The 25,856-nt window shown below is 43.9% G+C and overlaps 1 protein-coding gene and 1 pseudogene across 1 annotated transcript; both read right to left on the bottom strand.

Moving 5' to 3' along the window:
• Window positions 1-705: 705 nt before the first annotated feature.
• Window positions 706-24,821, bottom strand: LOC134932150 (neuronal acetylcholine receptor subunit alpha-5). Its single transcript, XM_063926288.1, has 4 exons — window positions 24,762-24,821; window positions 21,563-21,672; window positions 19,431-20,262; window positions 706-985 (listed from the first exon to the last, which is right to left on the bottom strand). The coding sequence occupies exons 1-4, from the start codon at window positions 24,786-24,788 to the stop codon at window positions 812-814; spliced, it is 1,143 nt and encodes a 380-aa protein (XP_063782358.1). The 5' UTR covers window positions 24,789-24,821; the 3' UTR covers window positions 706-811.
• On the bottom strand, window positions 23,168-23,286 carry LOC134938971 (5S ribosomal RNA; annotated as a pseudogene).
• Window positions 24,822-25,856: the final 1,035 nt, after the last annotated feature.

The following is a 25,856-nucleotide window of genomic DNA, read 5'->3' as shown; positions in this document are numbered from 1 at the left end:
TTTTCCAATACAAGCCTAGGCTCAGAGGTTCGAGTCTGGGCCTGGTTATGGATGTTGGGGGGGGGGGGGGGGATTTTTTTTTTAAACGACAATTTTAACTTTAATTTGCCATTCGTTTTGATTGGAAAGGTATAAACCAATGGTAAATACAGCAGGCAAATATGACTAATATCACCATCAGGACAGCAGGTCGGTTTTGGAATAAAAATAACCCAAAACTGATGGTTAGTAAATGTACCCATATGTCTTGTACTTGTTGCTACTTTAACTTTGTCAAAATGTAAATAATAGTAGCTGTTCCTGAGAATGGTACGTGAGCAGTGTAATATCATGTTATCACTCAATAGGGAGCATGTATTTTGTTTGTTTTACTATACATCTGTAACCTACTTAGGAACAAGCTCTATAGTGGATATGTATACTCAGAGACCAAACAGGGCTTCATGTGTCATGTTCAAAACAGCTTAGTGGATAGTCCACACACGTGGCAGAACCAGAGCAATACTGGTCCACCTTACCACTACAGTCACATGGGCTGCTCAAGAGGTAGGTATTCCTCTGAAACATTCCCAAAATATTTTGGAAAATGTTTGCTGCAAGATTCGCTTAATTAATAAAATTATATTTAGCTAAACAATGCATCGAACACACATTTCAATGATTTTGTATATATTTATTTTGTTAATTTTAACTATACAAGCTACTCAAATAAAAATATTTTCTTTTAAAGCATTAATATTCAAAATATTACATACCGCAGCAATATATGGGATATGCATTCATTATTTTAAGAAACACACAGGCAATTAGACTATGTAGTTCTGTCTCCATGCATATTTCCAATGTGTATAGGCACAATGATGTTCGCCCACTTGTGTATAACAGGAATAAATAAAAATAAGGACCCAAGGACTGAAACTAGAAGAAATGTCCATAAAAATACTCGGTCCAACACTTGAGCCACAAATTTCCAATCTTCAACAACCTGGGAAACAAAACAAAGTTGTTATTTGTTATTTGGGTTAAATTGCACCATTTTATTCTGGTGATGTGATACGTACTGTACTTCCCATTTTCTTACTCCAAAATTGCATTATATAAAAACATACAAAAAAATACAATAAACCAATAAGAAAATTGAAATTACTTGATTATCATATCACGGTGTGGTGTGCTTTGCTTTTGATATGTTGAGCTGCTAAATGACTGTGTTGTGTGAGTAAAATTGGGCAAAATATTTGTAGCTGCTCTACGAAATTGTTGCCACATGCTACATACATCTGTGAAATTTTGTATGTCCCACTGTTGGGCCTTAAGGGCCAAATTCAGAGTTGATCGCAGCAGCAAATTTGTTAGCAGTTGGGCAAAACCATGTGCACTGCAGGGGGAACAGATATAACATGTACAGAGAGAGTTAGATTTGGGTGGGGTGTGTTCAAACTGAAATCTAAATTGCAGTGTAAAAATAAAGCAGCCAGTATTTACCCTGCACAGAAACAAAATAACCCACCTAAATCTAACTCTCTGCAAATGTTATATCTGCCACACCTGCAGTGCAGATGGGCCCTCATTCCGAGTTGATCGCTCGCTAGCTGCTTTTAGCAGCAGTGCAAACGCTAAGCCGCCGCCCTCTGGGAGTGTATCTTAGCTTAGCAGAAGTGCGAACGAAAGGATCGCAGAACTGTTCGAAAAATTTTTCATGCAGTTTCTGAGTAGCTGCAGACCTACTCCTACCTTGCAATCACTGCAGACTATTTAGTTCCTGTTTTGACGTCACATACACACCCTGTGTTCGGCCAGCCACTCCCCCGTTTCCCCAGACACGCCTGCGTTATCTTCTGACACGCCTGCGTTTTTTAGCACACTCTCGGAAAACGGTCAGTTACCTCCCAGAAATGCCCCTTTCCTGTCAATCACTCACTGATCAGCCGAGCGACTGAAAAGAGTCGCTCGCCCTTGTGTAAAACTGCATAGTTTTGTGTGAAAGTACTTCGCGCGTGCGCACTGCGGCCCATACGCATGCGCAGAACAGCCGATTTTTAGCCTGATCGCTGCGCTGCGAACAACGGCAGCTAGCGATCAACTCGGAATGACCCCCATGGTTTTGCCCAACTGCTAACATTAAACTTGATAATTGCTAACTGCTAACATTAAACTTGATACTTTACTATCATGTTTAAATTTATAATGCAAACACCGGTACAATTTCCACTCAATATAATGCTGTTAACATATTGACTATTGACAGCATAATGACTGACAAACTAACTACTTCTCAAACAGATATGACAGTTAGATAGGTCCCAGTCTAGGACAGCATCAATCTTTCATATTAATTACACACACACACACACACACACACACACACACACACACACACACACACACACACACACACACACACACACAATTTTATTGTAATACTTATTAAACCATAGATTACATTATACATTAACAAGAATCTTAACTGATGTTAAAAAGAATCTTAAGTGAATTCATGACTATGCTGTGGTATTACTCAGTGATTTTAAGTATAGTGCAGGGAAAACGTAGCCAGTGCTCTGATGATTCTGGATAGGAAAAGTGATTTAGAAAGGACAAAAGCAATGCACACCTGGACCTGAGTAAAATATGCATGTAGCAGGGATTAGCCATGTACTGCGTATGTGGTACATGGGGGGGTCATTCCGAGTTGATCGCTCGCTACAACTTTTTGCAGCGCTTTGCAAGTGTGCGAAGGCCTTTGCAGCCGAGCAGTACAAAAACAGTTTGTGCAGTTTCTGAGTAGCTCTGGACTTACTCAGCCGCTGCGATCACTCCAGTCTTTTTGGTCCCGGAATTGTCGTCAGACACCCACCCTGCAAACGTTTGGACATGCCTGCGTTTTCCCAAACACTCCCAGAAAACGGTCAGTTGACACCCATAAATGTCCTCTTTCTGTCAATCACCTTGCGATCGACTGTGCGAATGCATTCTTCATTAAATCCATCGCCCAGCACCGATCCTCTAAGCAGGATTCCATTATGACCAAGAAGGAAGTGTTTTGTTACACACACCAATAGTACACTGAATTGATCTATATAGCCATTATAGCACATAGAACAATGGCACTTATTAAAATATATATATATATATATATATATATATATAGATATATAGATAGATAGATAGATAGATAGATAGATAGATAGATAGATAGACAATAACTAAGTGACACTGATGGCATACATTTTTTTTGTTTTTGAGTGATCTAATGTATTCTCAGCTGGTGGCAGGAGTGTTAACAAAACATCTATATCACATTATCATAGTCCCTAAAGCTTCTGGTGGTGTTGGGTGACCCCTGGCAATTCAATTCAAATTTCCATTCTCCCTCTTCTAAATTCCCACTTCAAGCACTGGCTTACGCTACACCTACATATAAAGCAATGCTCACTGATCTAATGGAGCACTCTGCAACTTGTCAAAATGATGAAACTGTGAGAGTGTTGAACTGTCAGTATTCTCAGCAAACTCAGTATTCTTGGCAAAGGGATCCCTATTTTGATAGGTTTGTAAAATAAAAGTTCTGCACCTGTATATTGCACATCACTAGTGCAACGAATGTTTTACTATAAGCCAGATGTTATACCTTGATATGGTAATATTTAAAAGTCATTGCACTAAAAGTATGACTTACACTTAAATCTTGAAGGTGTACATTGTACTGTAAAAAGTGGCATGCCATTGTTTAGTTATGGTCCAGTCAGAGGCATCTTTATGTACCAGGTCGCTCCCAGGCACAATATAATTGCCCACCCCCACAGACTTTTCTGGGCTAAAAACGTCCAGTTCTGGGCTCCAGACTGCATAGGGTGTCGATACGTAATTAAAAATCCTCCAATGTATCAAGAGCATGTTGTTCTTATTGTAGCCATGGCTTCTGTGTATAAATAGCAGTGGCTAAATATTGGTGCACGGAAAAGTGGGGGAAGGGGGAGTGTGTGTGTGTGTGTGTGTGTGTGTGTGTGTGTGGGGAAGGGGGGGGGACTGTTGGGCTGCCCCCAGCTAGTTGCGTCCTTAGGCACTTGCCTTTCATGGCTAGTGGGAAATCCACCACTGGGTCCAGTCCCAAGAGTTCTGGCTATATACATGGCTAACGGGTCATGTGAGCATTGCTTGATTTATAAATCAGACCCATTTCATGGTTCAATTAATTTATAGTTTAAGTGTCTTCTTTTTTGAGAAATCTTTTTATTGGAGTTTGTCAGATATACAGTAAACAGATATATAACAACATATTGGTGACGGGAAGCATGGAATGGAAGAAAGTCTCAATCAGCGTATAAAAATCAAATAAATATGTACACATACCTCTAACAGTAAAGAGGTTAAATAGCATATAAAACATTATATGAGCATGTTCAAATAAAGTGAAATATAATTTAAGCATACCTTGATCATATGGTGGATTAGTGGAAGTACAGTACAAGGATAAAAAGAGAACGGGTCACTCATTAAGGGACATAAATGATGTGAGGGGAGGTGTCACAGGATATTTGGGATGACAGTATGCAATTATTCAACATAGTGAATAATTGTACCCATGTACTTCTTACACTGTGGCCAGTATTCAATTAGCTGCAGTCATTTACAGCAACTAACTTATTCACCGGGGGATATTCAATTAACCATGTTACCCGGCATTTATTGGGATTATGCGTCGGGTGCTTCAAACCCTTGAAACAAAATCCCTGATGATCTGACTTATCCTGGATCCCATGTGTTATCACACAAAAAACAGGGTATTTTTCATACAAAAAAAGGGTTATAATTGAATAGCCCAAAGCATAACATTGGGCAAAAACTGTGATAATTCCCCATTTTTTTATGTGGAAATTGTCGGTAACAACCGAGTACCCCTCTTGAGCTCATGAATATCTTAAGGTGTATGTTTGTAATACAAATTTAAATAATAGAGTGTTGAAATGAGACATTTAGATTAAGGGGGGTATTTAGCAAAGTATGGCAAGAGGTACCGTGCATCCAGAAATTATTCACAGCACTTTACTTTTTCCACATGTTATGTTACAGCCTTATTCCAAAATGGAATAAATTATTTTTTTCCCTCAAAATTCAACACACAATACCCCATAATAACAATGTGAAAAAAGTTTTTTGAGATTTTTGCAAATTTATTAAAAATAAAAAACTAAGAAATCACATGTACATAAGTATTCACAGCCTTTGCCATGAAGCTCAAAATTGATCTCAGGTGCATACTGTTTCCACTGATAATCCTTGAGATGTTCCTACAGCTTAATTGGAGTCCACCTGTGGTAAATTCAGTTGATTGGACATGATTTGGAAAGGCACACACCTGTTTATATAAGGTCCACACTTGACAGTGCATGTCTGAGCGCAAACCAAGCATGAAGTCAAAGGAATTGTCTGTAAACCTCCAAGACAAGATTGTCCTGAGGCACAAATCTGGGGAAGGGTACAGATAAATATCTGCTGCTTTGAAGGTCCCAATGAGAACAGTGGCCTTCATCATCCGCAAATGGAAAAGGTTTGGAACCACTAGGACTCTTCCTAGAGCTTGACGGACATCTAAACTGAGCGATCAGGGGAGAAGGGCCCTAGTCATGGAGGTGACCAAGAACCTGATGGTCACGCTGTCAGAGCTACAGCATTCCTCTGTGGACAACCATCTCTGCAGCAATCTACCAATCAGGCCTGCATGGTAGAGTGGCCAAACGGAAGATAATCCTTAGTAAAAAGCACATGGCAGCCCACCTGGAGTTCGCTAAAATTCACCTGAAGGACTTTCAGACCATGAGAAACAAAATTCTCTGGTCTGATGAGACAAAGATTTAACTCTTTGGCGTGAATGCCAGGCGCCATGTTTGGAGGAAACCATGCACCGCTCATCACCAGGACAAAGCCATCCTTACGGTGAAGCATAGTGGTGGCAGCATCATGCTGTGGGGATGTTTTTCAGTGGCAGGAACTGGGAAATTAGTCAGGATAGAGGGAAAGATGAATGCAGCAATGTACAGAGACATCTTGGATGAAAACCTGCTCCAGAGCGCTCTTGATCTCAGACTGGGGCGACGGTTCATCTTTCAATAGGACAATGACTCTAAGCACACAGTCAAGATATCAAAGGAGTGGCTTCAGGACAATTCTGTGAATGTCCTTGAGTGGCCCAGCCAAAGCCCAGACTTGAATCCGATTGAACATCTCTGGAGAGATCTGAAAATGGCTGTGCACCGACGCTTCCCATCCAACCTGATGGAGCTTGAGAGGTGCTGCAAAGAGGAATGGGCAAAACTGCCCAAAGATAGGTGTGCCAAGCTTGTGGCATCATATTCAAAAAGACCTGAGGCTGTAATTGCTGCCAACGGTACATCAACAAGTATTGAGCAAAGGCTGTGAATACGTATGTACATGTGATTTGTTAGTTTTTTATTTTTAATAAATTAGCAAAAATCTCAAAAACTTTTTTCACGTTGTCATTATGGGGTATTGTGTGTAGAATTTTGAGGGGAAAAATTAATTTATTTAATTGTGGAATAAGGTTGTAACATAACAAAATGTAGAAAAAGTTAAGCACTGTAAATACTTTCCGGATGCACTCTAAAGTGGAGAGAGATAAAGCACTACAAATCAGTAATCTGTCATTTTCAAACACAGACCGAAAAATGAGAGAAGCTGATTGGTTAGTGATTTATCTTCAGTATTTCCACTTTATCTCTCTCCTTGCTTTGATAAATAACCCCTCTGTCTTTTGTAAGTAAAAGGACTCTTAGTGGAGAAGAGGACAGGAAGCCAACACAAGTTGTGCAAGAGGACTCCTAGAAATGTCTTATCTCGAGATATTAATAAAAGCAAGTGTAAGTATGGTATTTATCAAAGCTTGGGAAGAGATAAAGTGCCAACCAATCAGCTCCTAACTGTCATTTTTCAAACACAGCCTGTAACATGTGTGAGATTAGATATCAGGATATCCATCGAGCATAACTCCATTTTGTGTCAAAATGGCGTAGTTATTCATTAGTGATAAAGTTTCCAGTAAAAAGTATTTTTCAGCAATATAACGAATGTTTGAGAAATTAACTCATACCTAGAGCAGGAAAGTAAAACATAGATAATGCTATCCGCTACCAATTAGGGATCTGGCAGGACATTTTTAAGGATGAAACCTGACATTTGATTAGAGGGCTATATGACCACAGCAAGGTATAAACATTAGATAAGAGAATGACTCCTTTTTAAGCAATTAATATTAACTATTAGACCTGCACAGAATGTTTTCCTTTGTCTGTACTATGGGGGTCATTCCGACCCGTTCGCGCGCTGCGTTTTAACGCAACTGGGTGAACAGGTCCCTGCTGCGCATGCGCAGGTGGCGTAATGCGCCTGCGCCTGCGGGACGGCCGAGGGCCGTAGCAGGATAGCGATCGCCTCTGCCTGATTTACAGGCAGAGGCGATCGATGGGTGGGAGGGGGCGAAACGCCGCTTTTTCGTAGGTGCGGTCCGGCCAACGCAGCGTGGCCGGACCGAACGGGGGTGGGCCGCAGCGGCTGCGTCACGTCATACACAGTCGTTGCGGGCCACGGAGCGAGGAGTAGCTCTCGGCCAGTTCGCTAGAGCTGCGTTGGCCGGGAGCTACTCCTGAAGTGCAAAGGCATAGCCGCTGTGCGATGCCTTTGCACTTCTGCGAGGGGGCCCGGACTGACATGCGGGGCGGACTTGCCCCGTGCTGTGCGTCCCCCCGCATGTCAGGAAAGATGATTGTAGCTGTGCAAAACTTTGCACAGCTATGATCAACTCGGAATGACCCCCACTGTTGGATCTGTTATATAAAAGGGCAGGCCCAATAATGAAGCTCAGAGGACCTTGGATACACAATTGTTTGGTTGTATCATTTTCTCTCCGATCAATCGTAAACAGAGGTGCCTCCCTGAAATCACCCAACTCTGCCATTGAACTCAATACAGATTCCACAAATGTAAATTTGAAGCTGATAAGTTAGTACTTTATCTCTCACAATTTTATCTCTCTCCAAGCTTTGATAAATAGCCCCGTTAGAGAAATGCAAATGCAAGAAAGCATCTTAGCTGAGCTACAGCAGTGAAAAATATGTAACAAATCCATTCTGCAAATTAAATGAAGAAACCTGCTACAATTTGAGGATTATTCCATAGAGGGACAAGATGCCAAAAATGAGTGACTTGCTTATAAGTTTTCGAGGTGTGGAGAAAGATAATGTAAGAGGTAAAAGAGGTAAATACAGATGCAGCCACGCTCATCTATGCAGCGATGCGTACGCATGGGCATACACATTGTGGCATAGTGTGAACATGCCTGGCTGTGACTGGTCACAGCCAGCGTTTGCTCCATAGGTTTCAATGGGTGCACACGTGTGCACAAGCACATAGATGCGGGCAGTGGCGGATTGAAACGCCAGGATGCCGGGACGATTTGCCGGCGGCTGAGCTCCGTCTTCCCCATGGTGATGGTGCTCCCCCCTAACGCTGGGTCGATTCATGTATTATAACAGCTGTTGCCGCAAGCAGTCAAGGCTGTAGCCACGGCTATGAAGCTGCTCAGTGCTGCCCACCAGGACTGCCATCAGGAATTGTGGGGCTTGTGACTGACAAAATAGACAGGGACCCTCCCCCAAGTAAAAAAAATTCTGCTGCACCTTTCCACCCCTATGTGATGTCATACATAGTTACGTTACATATAGGTGGAGCATTGCTGACCTACAGGAATGGTTCACAGAGAGCTTATGCACAGGGAAGGCTTGTTTTAAGAAGTCGTCCCTGTTGATCAGCCAACTGTTGCTTTACTGCCTGGTGCAGCTCTCCAGGTATTGGCGGTAGGAACCAGGGGTGGGCTCCCCCTCTCTGTAAGGCCAGGGACACTAGTCCCCCCCCCCCCCGATGGCTGCCCACTATGCAAATGACCCAGCCGCAGCCAGTGCAGTGAGAGGCCGGCCATCACACATATCCAGGCAGGCGACCTCTCCCTGCGCTGGCTGCGGCTGAGTTATTTGCATAGTGGGCAGCACCCAGCGGGACTAGCCCAACCTACCATGGAACCGGAACTGCTGAGGAGGAGTGCACACTTGATGGTTGTGTACCTTAGCTGTTGATCACGAATACCAGTGCCAGGGAGCAGGACTTGGTAAGCGGGAGGGGGAGGGGGCTGGCCGACTTTGCTGCTGGGAGGCAGACCCTGGCCTGTGATCAACTCTGTTACTCACTACCCTGGCTACAGCCCACTTTGATAAATATCTCCAACCCCACACTCACACACTGACACACAGTCCCCCATACACACACACACACACACACACACACACACGCATACACACACACACACACACACACACACACACACAGCACCTCACACACTGACACACACAGCCCCCTGTACCTAGCACCACATATACTTACACACTGCCCTCTGTACCCAGCACCTCACACACTGCCCCCTGCACCCAGCCCCTCACACATTAACACAAAGACCCCCTCTATCCAGCACCTCACACACTGACACACAGCCTTCTGTACCCAGACCCTCACTAGCACCTCACACACTGCCCCCTGCTCCTCACACACTGCCCCCTGTACCCAGCTCCTCACACACTAACACACAGACCCCTGTATCCAGCACCTCACACACCGACACACAGCCCTGTGTACCCAGACCCTCACACACTGCCCCCTGCACCTCACACACTGCCCCCTGTACCCAGCCCCTCACACACTGACACACAGACCCCTGTATCCAGCACCTCACACACCGACACACAGCCCCGTGTACCCAGCCCCTCACACACTGCCCCTGCACCTCACACACTGCCCCCTGTACCCAACCCCTCACACATTAACACACAGACCCCTGCAACCAGCACCTCACACCGACACACAGCCTTCTGTACCCAGACCCTCACTAGCACCTCACACACTGCCCCTTGCACCTCACACACTGCCCCCTGCACCTCACACACTGCCCCCTGTACCCAGCTCCTCACACACTAACACACGGACCCCTGTATCAAACACCTCACACACTAACACACAGACCCGTGTACCCAGATCCTCACTAGTACCTCACACACTGCCCCCTGCTCCTCACACACTGCCCCCTGCACCTCACACACTGCCCCCTGTACCCAGCTCCTCACACACTAACACACGGACCCCTGTATCCAACACCTCACACACTAACACACAGACCCGTGTACCCAGACACTCACTAGCACCTCACACACTGCCCCCTGCACCTCACACACTGACCCCTGTACCCAGCCCTTCACACACTAACACATAGACCTCTGCATCCAGCACCTCACACACGGACACACAGCCTTCTGTACCCAGACCCTCACACACTGCCCACTGTACCCCGAACCACATACACTGACACACAGCCCCTCACCACCACCTCACACACTGACACACAGCCCCCTGTACCAGCACCTCACACGTGTCACAACTGAGGGCCTGAGCTGACGGGAGGCAGCCTCAGTTGTAGGGGCTGAGATGTACCGGAACCTGGGAGGTTGTATCAGACCCCTGGACATGTAAGTAACATGAATAATAACTGCCCGAAGGCGTGACCACGACAACTTAGATAAAAGTCAATGATGTTTATTATGACAACTCCGCATCACAGCAGCAATAAAAGAAAACGTAAAAGTCAGCAAAGAATAAATACAGTTCCTGAGTACTACAGCATGGCAGGAGCCACAGGGCACTGGTAGTGTGAGATAGTTCTTATGATCTTCTAGATGGAAAGTCCTTACCAGGCCCGGCTGTAGCAATGGAGATAACCCAGGATTGTACCAGCTGGTGTTCCAGGAAGAGCTGGGTTGCTGAAGGTAAAACAGCTGCTGTGGATACTGGCTGGAACCAGACTGTTGTTAGCACGGAGTGGATACTGGCTGGAACCAGTTAAATAATAAATGAACTTTGGGAGCGATGAAATGTGAACTGAAATGTAGAACTTGAGAGCGGAGAAATAATAATTCCGGTGGAGAGTGGTAAAGTGTAGAAAGGACACCGGCCCTTTAAGGGAAGCTGTACTCTGCTGGAAGCTGAGGCTGGAAGCAGGTAGTGTTGTAGCTGGAAACAGATGAATCCACAATGGATTGGAGAGTCAGGCTACACCGCAGGTGGAATGCTGGTGCGGGTCTTTATGGTGGAAGTCTTGAGACAGGAGCTGGAACCTGGAAGACAATCATAGAAGAGAGACAAACAGGAACTAGGTTTGACAACCAAAGCACTGACGTCTTCCTTGCTCAGGTACAGCTTACTTATACCTGCAGCAAGGAAGGGGTTGGCTAGGCAATTATGCAAATCAACAACACAGACAGCAGATTGGTGGAAATGATCAGATGACAGAATCCAAGATGGCTGCGCCCATGCAGACACTTGGAGGGAAGTTTGGTTTGTAATCCATGTGTTCTGGGAAACAGTAATGGCGGCGCCGGCCACCGGAGACAGGAGACGCCAGGCTGATAGATGCACATTTAACCACGCGGGCACAGCGGAGGCCGCGGCTGATGAAAAGACCACTCTGCATGTGGAAACTCAGGAACAGCGGAATCCGGTCCTGGAACGCTGAGCCCGCCTTAGGAGGCATCTGAAGGGTAAGTAATGGCGTCCAGATACCCGGATCGTGACAGCACCCCCCCCTTTAGGAGTGGCCCCAGGACACTTCTTAGGCTTTAAAGGAAACTTTGCGTGGAAATTTCGGACCAAGGCAGGAGCATGGACGTCAGAGGCATTGGTCCAAGAGCGTTCTTCAGGACCATAGCCCTTCCAGTCAATGAGATACTGAAGTTGACCGTAACGGTGACGTGAGTCCAGGATCTTGGCCACTTCATACTCAACGCCTCGTTGAGTTTGGACTTTCGGAGTTGGTGGAAGTGAGGAATGAAACCGATTCAAGATTAGCGGTTTCAACAGGGAAACATGGAATGTCCTGGGTATTTTTAAGAAGGGAGGTAACTGGAGTCTGTAAGCAACAGGATTGATGACTTGATCAATTTTAAAAGGACCGATGTAGCGAGGTGCAAACTTCATACTGGGAACTCTTAACCTCAAATTCTTCGTGGATAACCATACCCGATCACCCACCTTGAGAGCAGGAACTGCTCGACGCTTCTTATCCGCAAACTTCTTGTACCTGAACGATGCCTTGAGCAGAGCTGATCGTACGCTCTTCCAGATATTGGCAAACTGATGCAAGGTGATATCCACTGCGGGAACAGAAGTTGCTGGAAGCGGTTGGAACTCAGGGACTTTAGGGTGGAATCCAAAGTTGGTGAAGAATGGTGTTGAGGAAGATGAAGAATGATACTGGTTGTTATGACAGAACTCGGCCCAGGGAAGTAATTGAACCCAGTCATCTTGAGAGGAGGACACATAGATGCGGAGGAAGGCCTCCAAGTCCTGATTCACCCTCTCAGTTTGACCATTGGTCTGAGGATGGTAAGCCGTGGAAAACTTTAACTTGACTTGGAGGACTTGACATAAACTTCGCCAGAATTTGGCTGTGAATTGAACTCCTCGATCTGAGATAATTTCTTCTGGAAGACCGTGGAGTCGGAAGATCTCTTGTATGAATACTTGAGCCAACTTGGAAGCTGACGGAAGACCGGTGAGAGGAATGAAGTGTGCCATCTTGGTGAACCGGTCAACTACCACCCAGATGGTATTGAACTTGTTGCACATGGGCAAATCTGTAATAAAATCCATCGACAAATGGGTCCATGGTCGACGGGGAACAGATAGTGGAACCAGTTGCCCCGCAGGCGACTGGCGGGATACTTTATGTTGAGCACACTTTGGGCAAGATGCAATAAACTCCAAAACGTCCTTTTTCAGAGTTGGCCACCAATAGGACCTAGAGATAAACTCCAGGGTTTTTTGGATACCTGTATGTCCGGCAAAACGGGAAGCATGGGCCCAATGCATGAGCTTCTTCCTTAGTGTCGGCTTCACAAAACTTTTCCCTGATGGGGGCGTAGAGTCCATCCCTACCGTGGAGAATGCCAACGGATTTATAATAGGATGCTTGTCTGAAAACTCTGACTCATTTTCTTGCTCCCATGAGCGGGAAAGGGCATCGGCCTTGCGATTCTGAGAGCCCGGACAGAACTGGAGTTTAAAGTCGAACCTGGAAAAGAAAAGTGCCCATCTGGCCTGACGAGGGTTGAGACATTGTGCGCCTTTTAGATATAGAAGGTTCTTGTGGTCTGTAAGGATGGTGATTGAATGAGAAGCTCCCTCCAACAGATATCTCCACTCCTCTAGAGCGAGCTTGATGGCTAGCAACTCCTGGTCGCCAATGGCATAGTTGCGCTCCGCTGGGGAGAACTTCCGTGAGAAGAAACTGCAAGGATGTAAATGACCATCTTTAGCCCTCTGAGATAACACCGCTCCTACTCCAACGGAGGAGGCATCCACCTCTAAGATGAAAGGAGAGTCGATGTCAGGCTGTTTCAGGACAGGTGCAGAGATGAACCTCTGTTTTAAAAGATGAAAAGCTTGCATGGCTTCTTCAGACCACTTGGACGGGTTAGCACCCTTCTTGGTGAAAGCAGTAATAGGCGCCACAATGGTGGAAAAGTCTCGTATAAACTTTCGGTAATAATTGGCGAACCCTAAGAACCTCTGGACCCCTTTGAGGGTTAAGGGTACCGGCCAATTCTGGATTGCTTGTAGTTTCTCAGGATCCATCTCTAGTCCGGAACCGGACACAATGTACCCTAGAAACGGAATGGACTTGACTTCAAAGACGCATTTCTCTAATTTGCAGTAGAGATGATTGACACGGAGACGGGACAGAACCTCCTTTACCCAGAAACGATGTTCCTCTAAATTGTTGGCAAAAATGAGGATATCATCTAGATAGACCACGACATGACGGTATAGAATGTCTCTGAAGATCTCATTGACGAAATGCTGGAAGACAGCTGGAGCATTGCTCAATCCGAAGGGCATGACGAGGTACTCATAATGTCCGTCACGGGTGTTAAATGCGGTCTTCCACTCGTCACCCTCACGGATCCGGATGAGATTGTATGCACCTCTCAGGTCCAGCTTTGTAAAGATGGTAGCTCCGCTAACTCTGTCAAAGAGCTCAGTAATCAGGGGTAAAGGATAGCGGTTCTTGATGGTAATGTCGTTCAAACCTCTGTAGTCGATGCACGGCCGCAGACCACCATCTTTCTTCTTTACAAAAAAGAAGCCTGCGCCGGCTGGAGAAGAAGAAGGTCGAATGAACCCCTTTGCTAGGTTCTCTTTAATGTATTCCTCCATAGAATGTGTCTCGGGGAGAGACAACGGATAAGTTCGGCCTCGAGGTGGAACCTTCCCTGGAACGAGATCAATCGGGCAGTCCCATTCTCTATGAGGAGGAAGGATATCAGCAGAAGCTTTACTGAACACATCCGTGAAATCTTGATATGGAGGAGGTGGAACATCAGACGACCTGGGGGAGGAAGAACAGACAGGCAACACTTTAAACAAACATGTCTTAGTACAGGAGGAACCCCATGCCAGGATTTGCGTAGTCGTCCAATCAATTGTAGGATTGTGAAGACGGAGCCATGGAAGGCCCAGGACCACAGGATGTGTGGCTCTTGGAATCACTAAAAATGAAATAAGTTCGGAATGAAGAACTCCCACTCTCAGACGAACTGGTAGAGTCCTTAGAGAAATAACTGTATCAAAAATTTTACTGCCATCCACAGCAGTTAAGGAAAAGGACGAAGGAAGTCTCTCGGTGGGTAGGGACCACCGTTTAACATAGGCTTCAGTAATAAAGTTCCCAGCTGCTCCGGAATCCAGGAGGGCAATGACGTTCTGATAACGTTGAGCAACTTGAAGCGAGACTGGGAGGTTACAATCTTGAGGAGATGGAGAGGAGATCATTACTCCTAGCCGGCCCTCTCCTTGGCGAGCTAGGATTTGGAGTTTCCCGGACGTTTGGGACAGGCATTAATGGTGTGAGACGGAGCTGCACAATACAGACAGAGAAACTCGGAGAGACGTCTTCGGCGCTCAGCAGGAGTTAAACGGGAACGGCCAATTTGCATGGGTTCATCTGTAGTTGGTGACAGTTGGCGAGGAGGAGGAGTAGAAGATTTTGGAGCAGATGATCTTCCACGCTCAGTTGCTCTCTCTCTGAAACGTAAGTCAACTTTCGTACAAAGTGAGATTAGCTCATCTAACTTGGAAGGTAAGTCTCTGGTAGCTAACTCATCTTTAATACGCTCGGATAAACCATGCCAGAATGCAGCATACAGGGCCTCGTCGTTCCATGCCAGTTCGGATGCCAGGATCTGGAACTGTATAAGATATTGTCCTACAGTACGTGATTCCTGGCGTAAACGGAGAATCTCAGACGAAGCTGAAGTTACCCGGCCTGGCTCGTCGAAGATGCGCCTGAATGTTGACACAAATGCAGTGTAAGAAGATAGCAGGGTGTCGGACCTCTCCCATAACGGTGATGCCCAATCAAGGGCTGAGCCACTGAGAAGAGAAATAATGTAGGCAATTTTTGTACGGTCACTGGGAAAATTGCCAGGTTGTAGCTCAAACTGAATCTCACACTGGTTGAGAAATCCCCTGCAGAATCTTGGAGATCCGTCAAATTTTGCTGGCGTTGGAAGATGAAGACGTGGAGCAGAAATGGGTAAGGTGGGTGGGGTTATAGCTGGAGTCACTGTGGTTGACGCACCAGACGCGCCTGATCCACGGAGAGTTGTCTGAATCCCATCCAGCCGAGTAGAGAGATCCTGGAGACAGCGGATGATGTGGCCCTGTGCAGCCTCCTGATGTTCTAGTCGGGCTGCCAGTTCTTGCATCGGCCTGGCCGCTTGATCCTGGTCTCCGGCTGGATTCATTAGGTCAGTGCTTACTGTCACAACTGAGGGCCTGAGCTGACGGGAGGCAGCCTCAGTTGTAGGGGCTGAGATGTACCGGAACCTGGGAGGTTGTATCAGACCCCTGGACATGTAAGTAACATGAATAATAACTGCCCGAAGGCGTGACCACGACAACTTAGATAAAAGTCAATGATGTTTATTATGACAACTCCGCATCACAGCAGCAATAAAAGAAAACGTAAAAGTCAGCAAAGAATAAATACAGTTCCTGAGTACTACAGCATGGCAGGAGCCACAGGGCACTGGTAGTGTGAGATAGTTTTTATGATCTTCTAGATGGAAAGTCCTTACCAGGCCCGGCTGTAGCAATGGAGATAACCCAGGATTGTACCAGCTGGTGTTCCAGGAAGAGCTGGGTTGCTGAAGGTAAAACAGCTGCTGTGGATACTGGCTGGAACCAGACTGTTGTTAGCACGGAGTGGATACTGGCTGGAACCAGTTAAATAATAAATGAACTTTGGGAGCGATGAAATGTGAACTGAAATGTAGAACTTGAGAGCGGAGAAATAATAATTCCGGTGGAGAGTGGTAAAGTGTAGAAAGGACACCGGCCCTTTAAGGGAAGCTGTACTCTGCTGGAAGCTGAGGCTGGAAGCAGGTAGTGTTGTAGCTGGAAACAGATGAATCCACAATGGATTGGAGAGTCAGGCTACACCGCAGGTGGAATGCTGGTGCGGGTCTTTATGGTGGAAGTCTTGAGACAGGAGCTGGAACCTGGAAGACAATCATAGAAGAGAGACAAACAGGAACTAGGTTTGACAACCAAAGCACTGACGTCTTCCTTGCTCAGGTACAGCTTACTTATACCTGCAGCAAGGAAGGGGTTGGCTAGGCAATTATGCAAATCAACAACACAGACAGCAGATTGGTGGAAATGATCAGATGACAGAATCCAAGATGGCTGCGCCCATGCAGACACTTGGAGGGAAGTTTGGTTTGTAATCCATGTGTTCTGGGAAACAGTAATGGCGGCGCCGGCCACCGGAGACAGGAGACGCCAGGCTGATAGATGCACATTTAACCACGCGGGCACAGCGGAGGCCGCGGCTGATGAAAAGACCACTCTGCATGTGGAAACTCAGGAACAGCGGAATCCGGTCCTGGAACGCTGAGCCCGCCTTAGGAGGCATCTGAAGGGTAAGTAATGGCGTCCAGATACCCGGATCGTGACAACACGCTGACACACAGCCCCCTGTACCACCACCTCACACACTAACACACAGCCCCCTGTACCAGCGCCTCACACATTGACACACAGCCCCCTGTACCAGCACCTCACACAATGACACACAGCCCCCTGTACCAGCACCTCACACATTGACACACAGCTCCCTGTACACATAGCTCAACATAACTGCCAGTATTGCTGTTGGACATCCCTAGGCGGTTACAGGTGGTTGTCTAATCAGACGCAGTTGTAACATAGTATCAGGGCCGGTTCTACACCTTGTGATGCCCCCGCTACCCTAGCGGCAAAATAGTGCGCACTGAAAATAGGGACGTGGCTTTGTAGGGGAGGGGCATGGCCAGTTATGCCCCCAGTAGCTGTGCCCCCTGTAGCTGTGCCCCAGTAGATTTGCCCCAAGTAGTTGTGCCCCCAGTTGATTTGCCCCCAGTAGATTTTCCCCATGCAGCTATGCCCCCAGTCAGAGTCGGCCCTGACCAATATGCCCTAGGCAAGATTTTGGCTGGTGCCCCCTTGTACAGATGATAGTTCCGCCTCTGACCCTGTACCCCTTTCTCAGCACCATCACCCCTCACCCATAGCAGTCCTCATTTTGATGCTCCCATCCCCTATATTTTAAATAGGAACAGTGCGCACATTCAGTGCGCAGCCCAAAATGGTGTGTGTTCTTGTTGGGAAGGGGCATGGCCACACACCAATACCCCCAGTTCAAATTACACCACACAGTAGTGCAACTTTATACACATTATATCATGCAATAGTGTCTCTTATTCACGTTACATCACACAGTAGTACCACGTTACTCCTCACAATAGTGCCCCTTATTCACATTACACCAAACCATATTGCTCTTTATTCACATAAGACCACACATCAGTGCCCTTTCTATATGTTACGCCACAAAGTACTGTAGTACACCTTATACACATAATGCCGCACATTAGTAATGCATTTCATATGCAGATAGAGCCGCAGTCACACACAGAATATAGGCATGCTGCATATCATTTTAATCAGCAGAAGCTGATTGTGCCCCTAGGCATTCCAAATGCCCTAGGTATTTGCCAAGTTTGCCTATACCTAGGGCCGGCTCTGTCCCCAGTAGCTGTGCCCCCAGTAGATTTGCCCCCTGTAGCTATGCCCCCAGTAGATTTGCCCCAGTAGCTGTGCCCCGTATAGCTATGCCCCCAGTAGATTTGCCCCACTAGCTGTGCACCCTGTAGTTGTGCTCCCTGTTGCTGTGCCCCCAGTAGTTGTGCTCCCTGTTGCTGTGCCCCTTAGTAGCCGCTTACAAACACACACAAAAAAACCTAATACTTACCAGCCCCGCTCCTGCTTCCCGACCGCTGCTGCTGCTGCTCCATCTGGCCCCCATGGCTCCTCTCTATGGGAGAGACATCATGACGTCTCTCCCATAGCAGCGCCGCACAGACACTAGAGGTCAATAATGACCTCTAGCGTCTGACGGGTGCGTCGGCTGCAGCAGACACCCACAAAGCCCATGGCGCCTGCTGCAGCCAGGGAGCGGGATGCGGGTAGGCTGAGGGCGCCTGCGGGGTGCCCGCACCAAGAACCGATCCTGCATAGTATAGGCATGCTATAGGAGTGACACGGGCGTGTTGCTGATAGTGGTTATGTATAGAGACACTGAATTGCATACTCAGACGGATGATCTGCATCTAGCATAAGGCTGGTGAAAGTATCAGTGGTGTGACCGATGGTGGCATCTAATGATGCACAAAGCATGATTGCAGTGGGATGACAGTGGGCATCTCAGTCCTTCCTTGTCATTCATATGCACGGATGTACACCAGGGAGCTGCATTAGCAGAAAGTAACAGACACAATTTCTGTAAAAGAATCAAGGAGAAAGGCTGCAACTGTGTACAACACAATCAGGCCCTATGAGAAGCGAGTTTCCTGCCCCGCACGGCAGACTCCTCCCCTCTACAAACTCCGCCTCCACTAGGGCTCCATCCAGAAATTTCCCGGGCTGGTTTTCTATCCCAATCCACCCCCGGACGCGGGCACACTTGCTGCGCCTTCTCTGCAAGCGTTGCAGCAACAATAAGCATGGCCACATCTGTATGTTGGCTTGCACCAAACCAATATAGAAGGGGAATATAGGGTAGTGACATTGACTTCCATATCTACCTAGATTCTTGTGTGTGGAGGGCAATGCTGTAAATATTTCATAAAGGATTAATTATATTTAATTTAAAGCAACATAAAAATAATTTTTTTTATGTCAATTTTCCTAAAACAGTTAAACTCAGGTCCACATACCTCACGGACTTCATGTTCCTTTACAACATGCCTTGTTATATAACGGATGGAATCCAAAGCTGCCTCTAATGTATTCCTGGATTTCTCTGGTCCATTAACTATCCCAGTCTCTTCTTTCCTTGTAAAGTATCTATCTACATGACTCCTCATACATAGCAGTTTAGGAAGTTTATGAAGAAAGATCTTCCGTACCCATGGTGCCATTGCATTATGTGTTGCAGAAGACCGATTGTGTATATTTATAGCAAAAACTGTTATAACAATTGATAGAGTTACAAATATCATGGTGAAGACCAAGTATTCTCCAATGAGAGGTATAACTTTGGAGGATGATGGAATGATTTCTTCAATCACTAGGAGAAAAACAGTCAGAGACACCAGCACAGAGGTGCAAAGTGAGATCTTTTCCCCTTCATTGGAAGGGAGGTAAAAAACAAGGATTGTTAAGAAGGAAAGTCCTATACAAGGAACGATAAGAAAAAGTGTATAAAAGAGAGGCAAACGTTTTATGATGAAAGAATACGTAATAAATGGGTACCAACAGCAGCCATCTGTTCGGTTCCCTCTCTGTCCTGTAGCATTAACAATTTCCCATTCTCCATTATCAAAGAAGTCTCTCTTGTCCACATCATAGTCTTCAAGAATGATGTCAACTTGTGATCCATCATAAGTCCATGACCCAAACTTCATGGAACAGTTTTGTAGGTCAAAGGGAAAAAAGGTGACGTCAATTGTACAAGAACTTTTATAGTTGGCAGGTGGTGTCCAGCTTATGGTGCCATCATATCTCACCACAGCTTTTGTAACAGAGCCTTCAAAACGACCATCAGCACTAAAATAAAGACAAATATTTATAAACAGATAATCTTTTAAAATTATTTTTCAATACTTCTACATGAAATCTATTGCTCTTATTTGAGAAGTAAAAAAGTGATTCTTTATCTTTAGACTATTTCAATGTATGGACTTTTAAATGCTTCTTGACATTTTTACTAAGTTGCTTTATTCTTTGGTTTGCTCTGTGCTTTTCAGCAATTTAATTATATATTTGCCCCTGGATAAGGCACAGCCCTGCTGTACTCTTGTCATTCGATACATACAACAGAATATACCATTTATCTTTCAATTGTCAGACCAGCTACAAGAGCATAACCCACTTGCCTACATATATTTGTACTTAAATGAGGTTTTGAATGTTTCTCCCTTCCCGAACTTTTGCATCAGATAGAACTAAAAGGTTTGAACAGTCTGATAAGCACAGAAGGAAGCAGAAATACATAACGGTAAAGACATTATCTAAAAAATGTTGAGGACATTGAAAAAGGACAAGAGCGCATAACCCTATTAACTTCTGTCTACAGCTGTTTATAATTCAATGTCATTTTTATACTAACATCTTCCCTACCTTTTAGATCAGATAGGACTAAAAGGTTTGTAGTCTGTACTATACAATGGCTTTACCAAGAATCTTCAATCACAGTTCAATTATGATATTTATTAGTCGCCTGTAATATGTTATAACATATTAACTATAATACAAATATTACACTCAATGTTAAAAGAAAATAATAATAATAATAATAATATTAAAGAGTCTATGTCTTTTTTTGTTTCTTAATATAATTTAGGGGTGTGTATGTGTGTGTACTCAGACTACCTCCTCAAACTTTTATATGGTTATTGCACAATATTATGGTTATTTGCATTGTCCTTTTATGCCATTTTAAATGGGAGTGATGCGCCACTTACTGTAAAATATAACTACTGTAAATTAAAAGCAATAAAGACGTTCAGTGACCATATTCAAACACAAGTCCACATACCTAGTATTTTTATACAGTATTTATTTTACAGTCAGATCGTCATTATTTGTTATAATACATACATTTGAATTTGAAACAATGCAAGTTGTTTGCATACGAAGAGTCAGTTGTGTTTTGACTTTACTGAAAAAAATACATTATCTTACAAAATACTTAAAAAAAATTCAACTCTTCAATAAATATAAGTTATATTGGAATGGCATCACTACTCTTCAAATATTAGTGACAACATCACTACTCACCAGATAGAGGTATATAATTTCCGGGATGTTCTTTTGATTTATTTTACAGTATATGTAATGCACTTACTTGTCATAAAGAACAATATCAGGAATCCAGATAGAATCCGATGGAACACGAATTGATGTTATACCAGCAAATTCTTTAGGTGCCCACCTTAGTTTGACATCTATCCATTCCTGATTTAAAAAATATAAGACATACTGTAAAAACATTAGCCCATCTTAGCAGTGGCATCTCCAGACGTGGGGCTGCAGCCCAGTCCAAAATCCAAATAGGGGAGCCACACCAACTGCCCCCCCCCCCACCTCAGCCCTACCAATAATTGCCGTCCAGGACTCACCTGCAGTTGGTGTGGCTCCCCTGTTTAAATTTTGGACTGTGCTGTACCCCCCCTCCCTCTGGAGCCGCCACTGCATCCAAGTATTTGTTTAATAATTATGAAACAGTGAAAAACTGACTGAGAAAATGAAGTTAAGTAAATACTTTAGCAGACCTGTAAGGCATTTATCTGATGATTTATGCAAGTAAGCATCTCCCTTACTGGACTGACTAGGGCAAGTCCTTAGATTGTATCCCATCCTACAGATATATTATTTGCCTTGTTTAGATGAAGATAGAGCAAAACATTGCTTCAATTGGAGTTGTCAATGCATTTTTCAAAGAAGATTGAATAATTCCCCATAATAAGGAAAGACTAAAGATTTTTCTCTATGAAGTTAGTAAGACAGGATGAACAATAAATGAAGAAAATAGATGAATCGAGCAGGTAGTTACATGGGAGGAGCAAACAAGAGTACAGGTGCCATTCTTCATTACAGATGATGAGGGTGAATGAAATATTTAGCAAACTGAGCAGTAGTGCTTAGAGAATCTCCTCCTGGATAGTATTGGGCCATGTCCACATGTACATTTTTATTTTTGTTATGGTGTTTGGAAGGACAATGGAGGAGGTACAAATACTCCTATAGAAATCATAGGTCTCTATGGAGTCATGAAACGGGCACAAAGGTGATTTGAAGTCATGCATAATAAAGCAGATGGAGTAATGTAGAACATGTTGTATTTTTGCTTAACCTGGCTCAGACATTATTATAGCATGTATGTGCACTACCAGTCCATTGCTCTATCGATCAATGATCTCTATTCAAGAAAACATCTCTCCTCTGTTCTTCAAGCAAAAAGAAAATGTGTGAGAAAATTAATCTTTAGAAGTTGTTTGGGGTTATGAGATCTGAATAAGGTTACTGCCCTGTGGGGTTAAGGATAGAAAGAAAGCTGATTCTTGAATAGACACAAAAACCAAACGAAAGAAAGAAAGACTATATGTCTTTTCTGGGGCACACTTAGTTAATTCATACAAAATTTTTATATCTGTTAAAATATAAATGTTATTATTATCACTTTAAAAAGCGGGTGGAGGACAACAATATATTTAAATACACATAAAAATGAGTTGTGGCGCATTGGCTAAATGAGCTAAAATATATCTACAGTATTATAGATCTCTTAATCCTGGTGAGTTAATTGTTCACCTCTCCAATGTGGGAGATAAAGTATAAGAAATAGAATATACACCAAGCTCTAACCCCCACCACATGCAATTCATTATTCTTTGAAATATTAATGTTTCAAGGAGTTCCAAGTCCTGTGTCACTGGTTTTGATAAAAAAATACCTGCAGTACCCGGTATTCTCTGTTGGTCTCCCACCCAGGTACTGACCAGGCCCCACAGTGCTTGGCTTCCAAGATCAGACGAGATTGGGCATACTCAGTGTGGTTTGACCGCAGGTGAATATATCATACCTTGTGGCACTGGGAGCCCAAAAAACTCCAAATAAAAAGTCCCAATGAAGTGTAAATGCTCAATACACCAATTTTGTCTTTGTAGAAATGTGCCAATTCTGACAGTGAAGTGGTGCAGATTCTCTGCTTGTTAATAGAGAGTCAGGTCTGTAATTCCAACCACTTCTGCTTTTTTAACATCTGCCAAAGCATCGAATAAAAAAAATGAGAGAGTGGCTGGAAAAAGACACCAATTCTGAAGGAAGAAAAAGGAACACTTCTGCTGTCCCGCTTTATAGCAGACTTTTCCTCTGTTTACATATAGCATTGAGGAGCCCAATAGTTGCTCAGCGGGATGAGAGTTCCAGAGACACCATAATGATGGGAACCTTTGGAGGATAGTCAGTAATGTAGGAGAAGCTGAACACTCCAGAGGGAAGCTATTAGCTATTCAGTAATAGTGAATTCAATAGTGAATTTATTCCTCTACCGACTGAAGGAGTAGTACATGTATAATATCATGTACTACTGCCAATTCTGACAGTGAAGTGGTGCAGATTCTCTGCTTGTTAATAGAGAGTCAGGTCTGTAATTCCAACCACTTCTGCTTTTTTAACATCTGCCAAAGCATCGAATAAAAAAATGAGAGAGTGGCTGGAAAAAGACACCAATTCTGAAGGAAGAAAAAGGAACACTTCTGCTGTCCCGCTTTATAGCAGACTTTTCCTCTGTTTACATATAGCATTGAGAAGCCCAATAGTTGCTCAGCGGGATGAGAGTTCCAGAGACACCATAATGATGGGAACCTTTGGAGGATAGTCAGTAATGTAGGAGAAGCTGAACACTCCAGAGGGAAGCTATTAGCTATTCAGTAATAGTGAATTCAATAGTGAATTTATTCCTCTACCGACTGAAGGAGTAGTACATGTATAATATCAGAACAGTACCATATACTGAATTTACAATACAGGTTCATTATCAGCTTCCCTCTAGAGCGTTCAGCTTCTCCTACATTACTAACTTTCCTTCAAAGGTTCCCGTCATTATGGTGTCTCTGGAACTCTCTCTCATCCCGCTGAGCAAATATTGGGCTCTGCAATGCTATATGTAAACAGAGGAAAAATCTGCTATACAGCGGGACAGCAGAAGTGTTCTATTTTCTTCCTTTAGAGTTGGTGTCTTTTTCCAGCCACTCTCTCATTTTTTCATTCAAAGCATTGGCAGCTCAATGTTGATCCTGGGCAGACTTACCAAAACCCTCTCTGGGTTAAGGATGGAGTTGAATATTTTGAAGAGGTATTTGGAATTAAGGGACATGGAGGAGATTAGATATTGTACTAGATGAAATGCCTTAAGTTATAAAAGGCAAAAACAGTTATATACTGTAAATATCACTTCAAATGAGCTGTTTGCTTCCTATTCAGAGAAACAAGTCAGATTCTTAGAAATATCAGGAAACATTAGGATAAGAATGAAGGCATACCTGCTTTAGCCACACATTGGTTGTCATCAGCTGATTTTTCTCATCCTGTAACAAAATAGAAATATTTTCATGTATTGTTTGTAACTTTAGAACACCACTACTATTTATGTGTTTAGAATAAAAGAAAGACGTGCAGTACAGTATAGGTAGTATACACTATTGTTTTAATATACAATAAGCCATTGTAACATATATGATACAAATTGTCTAGGCTACCTTAGACTATTTTATTTACTTCTTAAATTGAAAGCAACATTTTATTAATACATTAAAAGTAACGCCTAGATTTTATACAAACATTTCATTCTGTAGGAATTCATGACATTATACTATACTTGTTTTTTTTATCCTACCTGTTAAACTGGTAAATTGATGTTGTTATTTTTTTAAATAAATCTTCACCCTACATCCTTTATCAGTAAGAGTGACCCAAAGTCTCTTCTTCGCTATCTATACCACTCTCTTGAAAAACAAATACGTTTCTTTTGTTTTTAAGATTTGAAGATTTCCAAATGTACCTATCCACTTGGGATCTTTTCCCATCTTCTCCGTCTGTATAATCCCATGTTACTTAATGTTTGTCAGCCAATAAATGTTAGATGTCCTTTCACCACGTCACATGTACATTCTAAACACTGTGCTATTAATCTTTCCAAGCACCAGTAGAAGCTACTGATGATGTCTATTTCTATTAACAAAATGTCAAGAAACCCAACCCCTCAACCTTACTGCCTAGTCATCAATGGCTCAGAATTTATTGCCAAATCCAATCTACAATATGTCTAAATCCTGTAATGAATATAAGTGACATCTCCAGACACAAGACAATGCAAAAACTTTAAATCATGCACCCATAATAAATTTACTGTATTGTCAATTACAATATAAGTCTAAGTGGTATTCCACTAACTTTACACCTCAGTAATTTTCCTCATTGAACATCCTTCTACTGCTGTTTCATTCTGCCAGTCCATAGATTGGTTGTCTGTACTTTACAGAATCCGATATAAAATACTTCTAATATACAAAGCTATTAACAAACCAACACCAACATAAATCTTTCCATCCCACTACATAGTTCAAGCAAAGCTGACA

The sequence above is a fragment of the Pseudophryne corroboree genome, chromosome 6, assembly GCF_028390025.1.
Source record: "Pseudophryne corroboree isolate aPseCor3 chromosome 6, aPseCor3.hap2, whole genome shotgun sequence".
Lineage (NCBI taxonomy): Eukaryota > Metazoa > Chordata > Amphibia > Anura > Myobatrachidae > Pseudophryne > Pseudophryne corroboree.
This window is presented reverse-complemented; position numbering and strand designations above follow the sequence as displayed.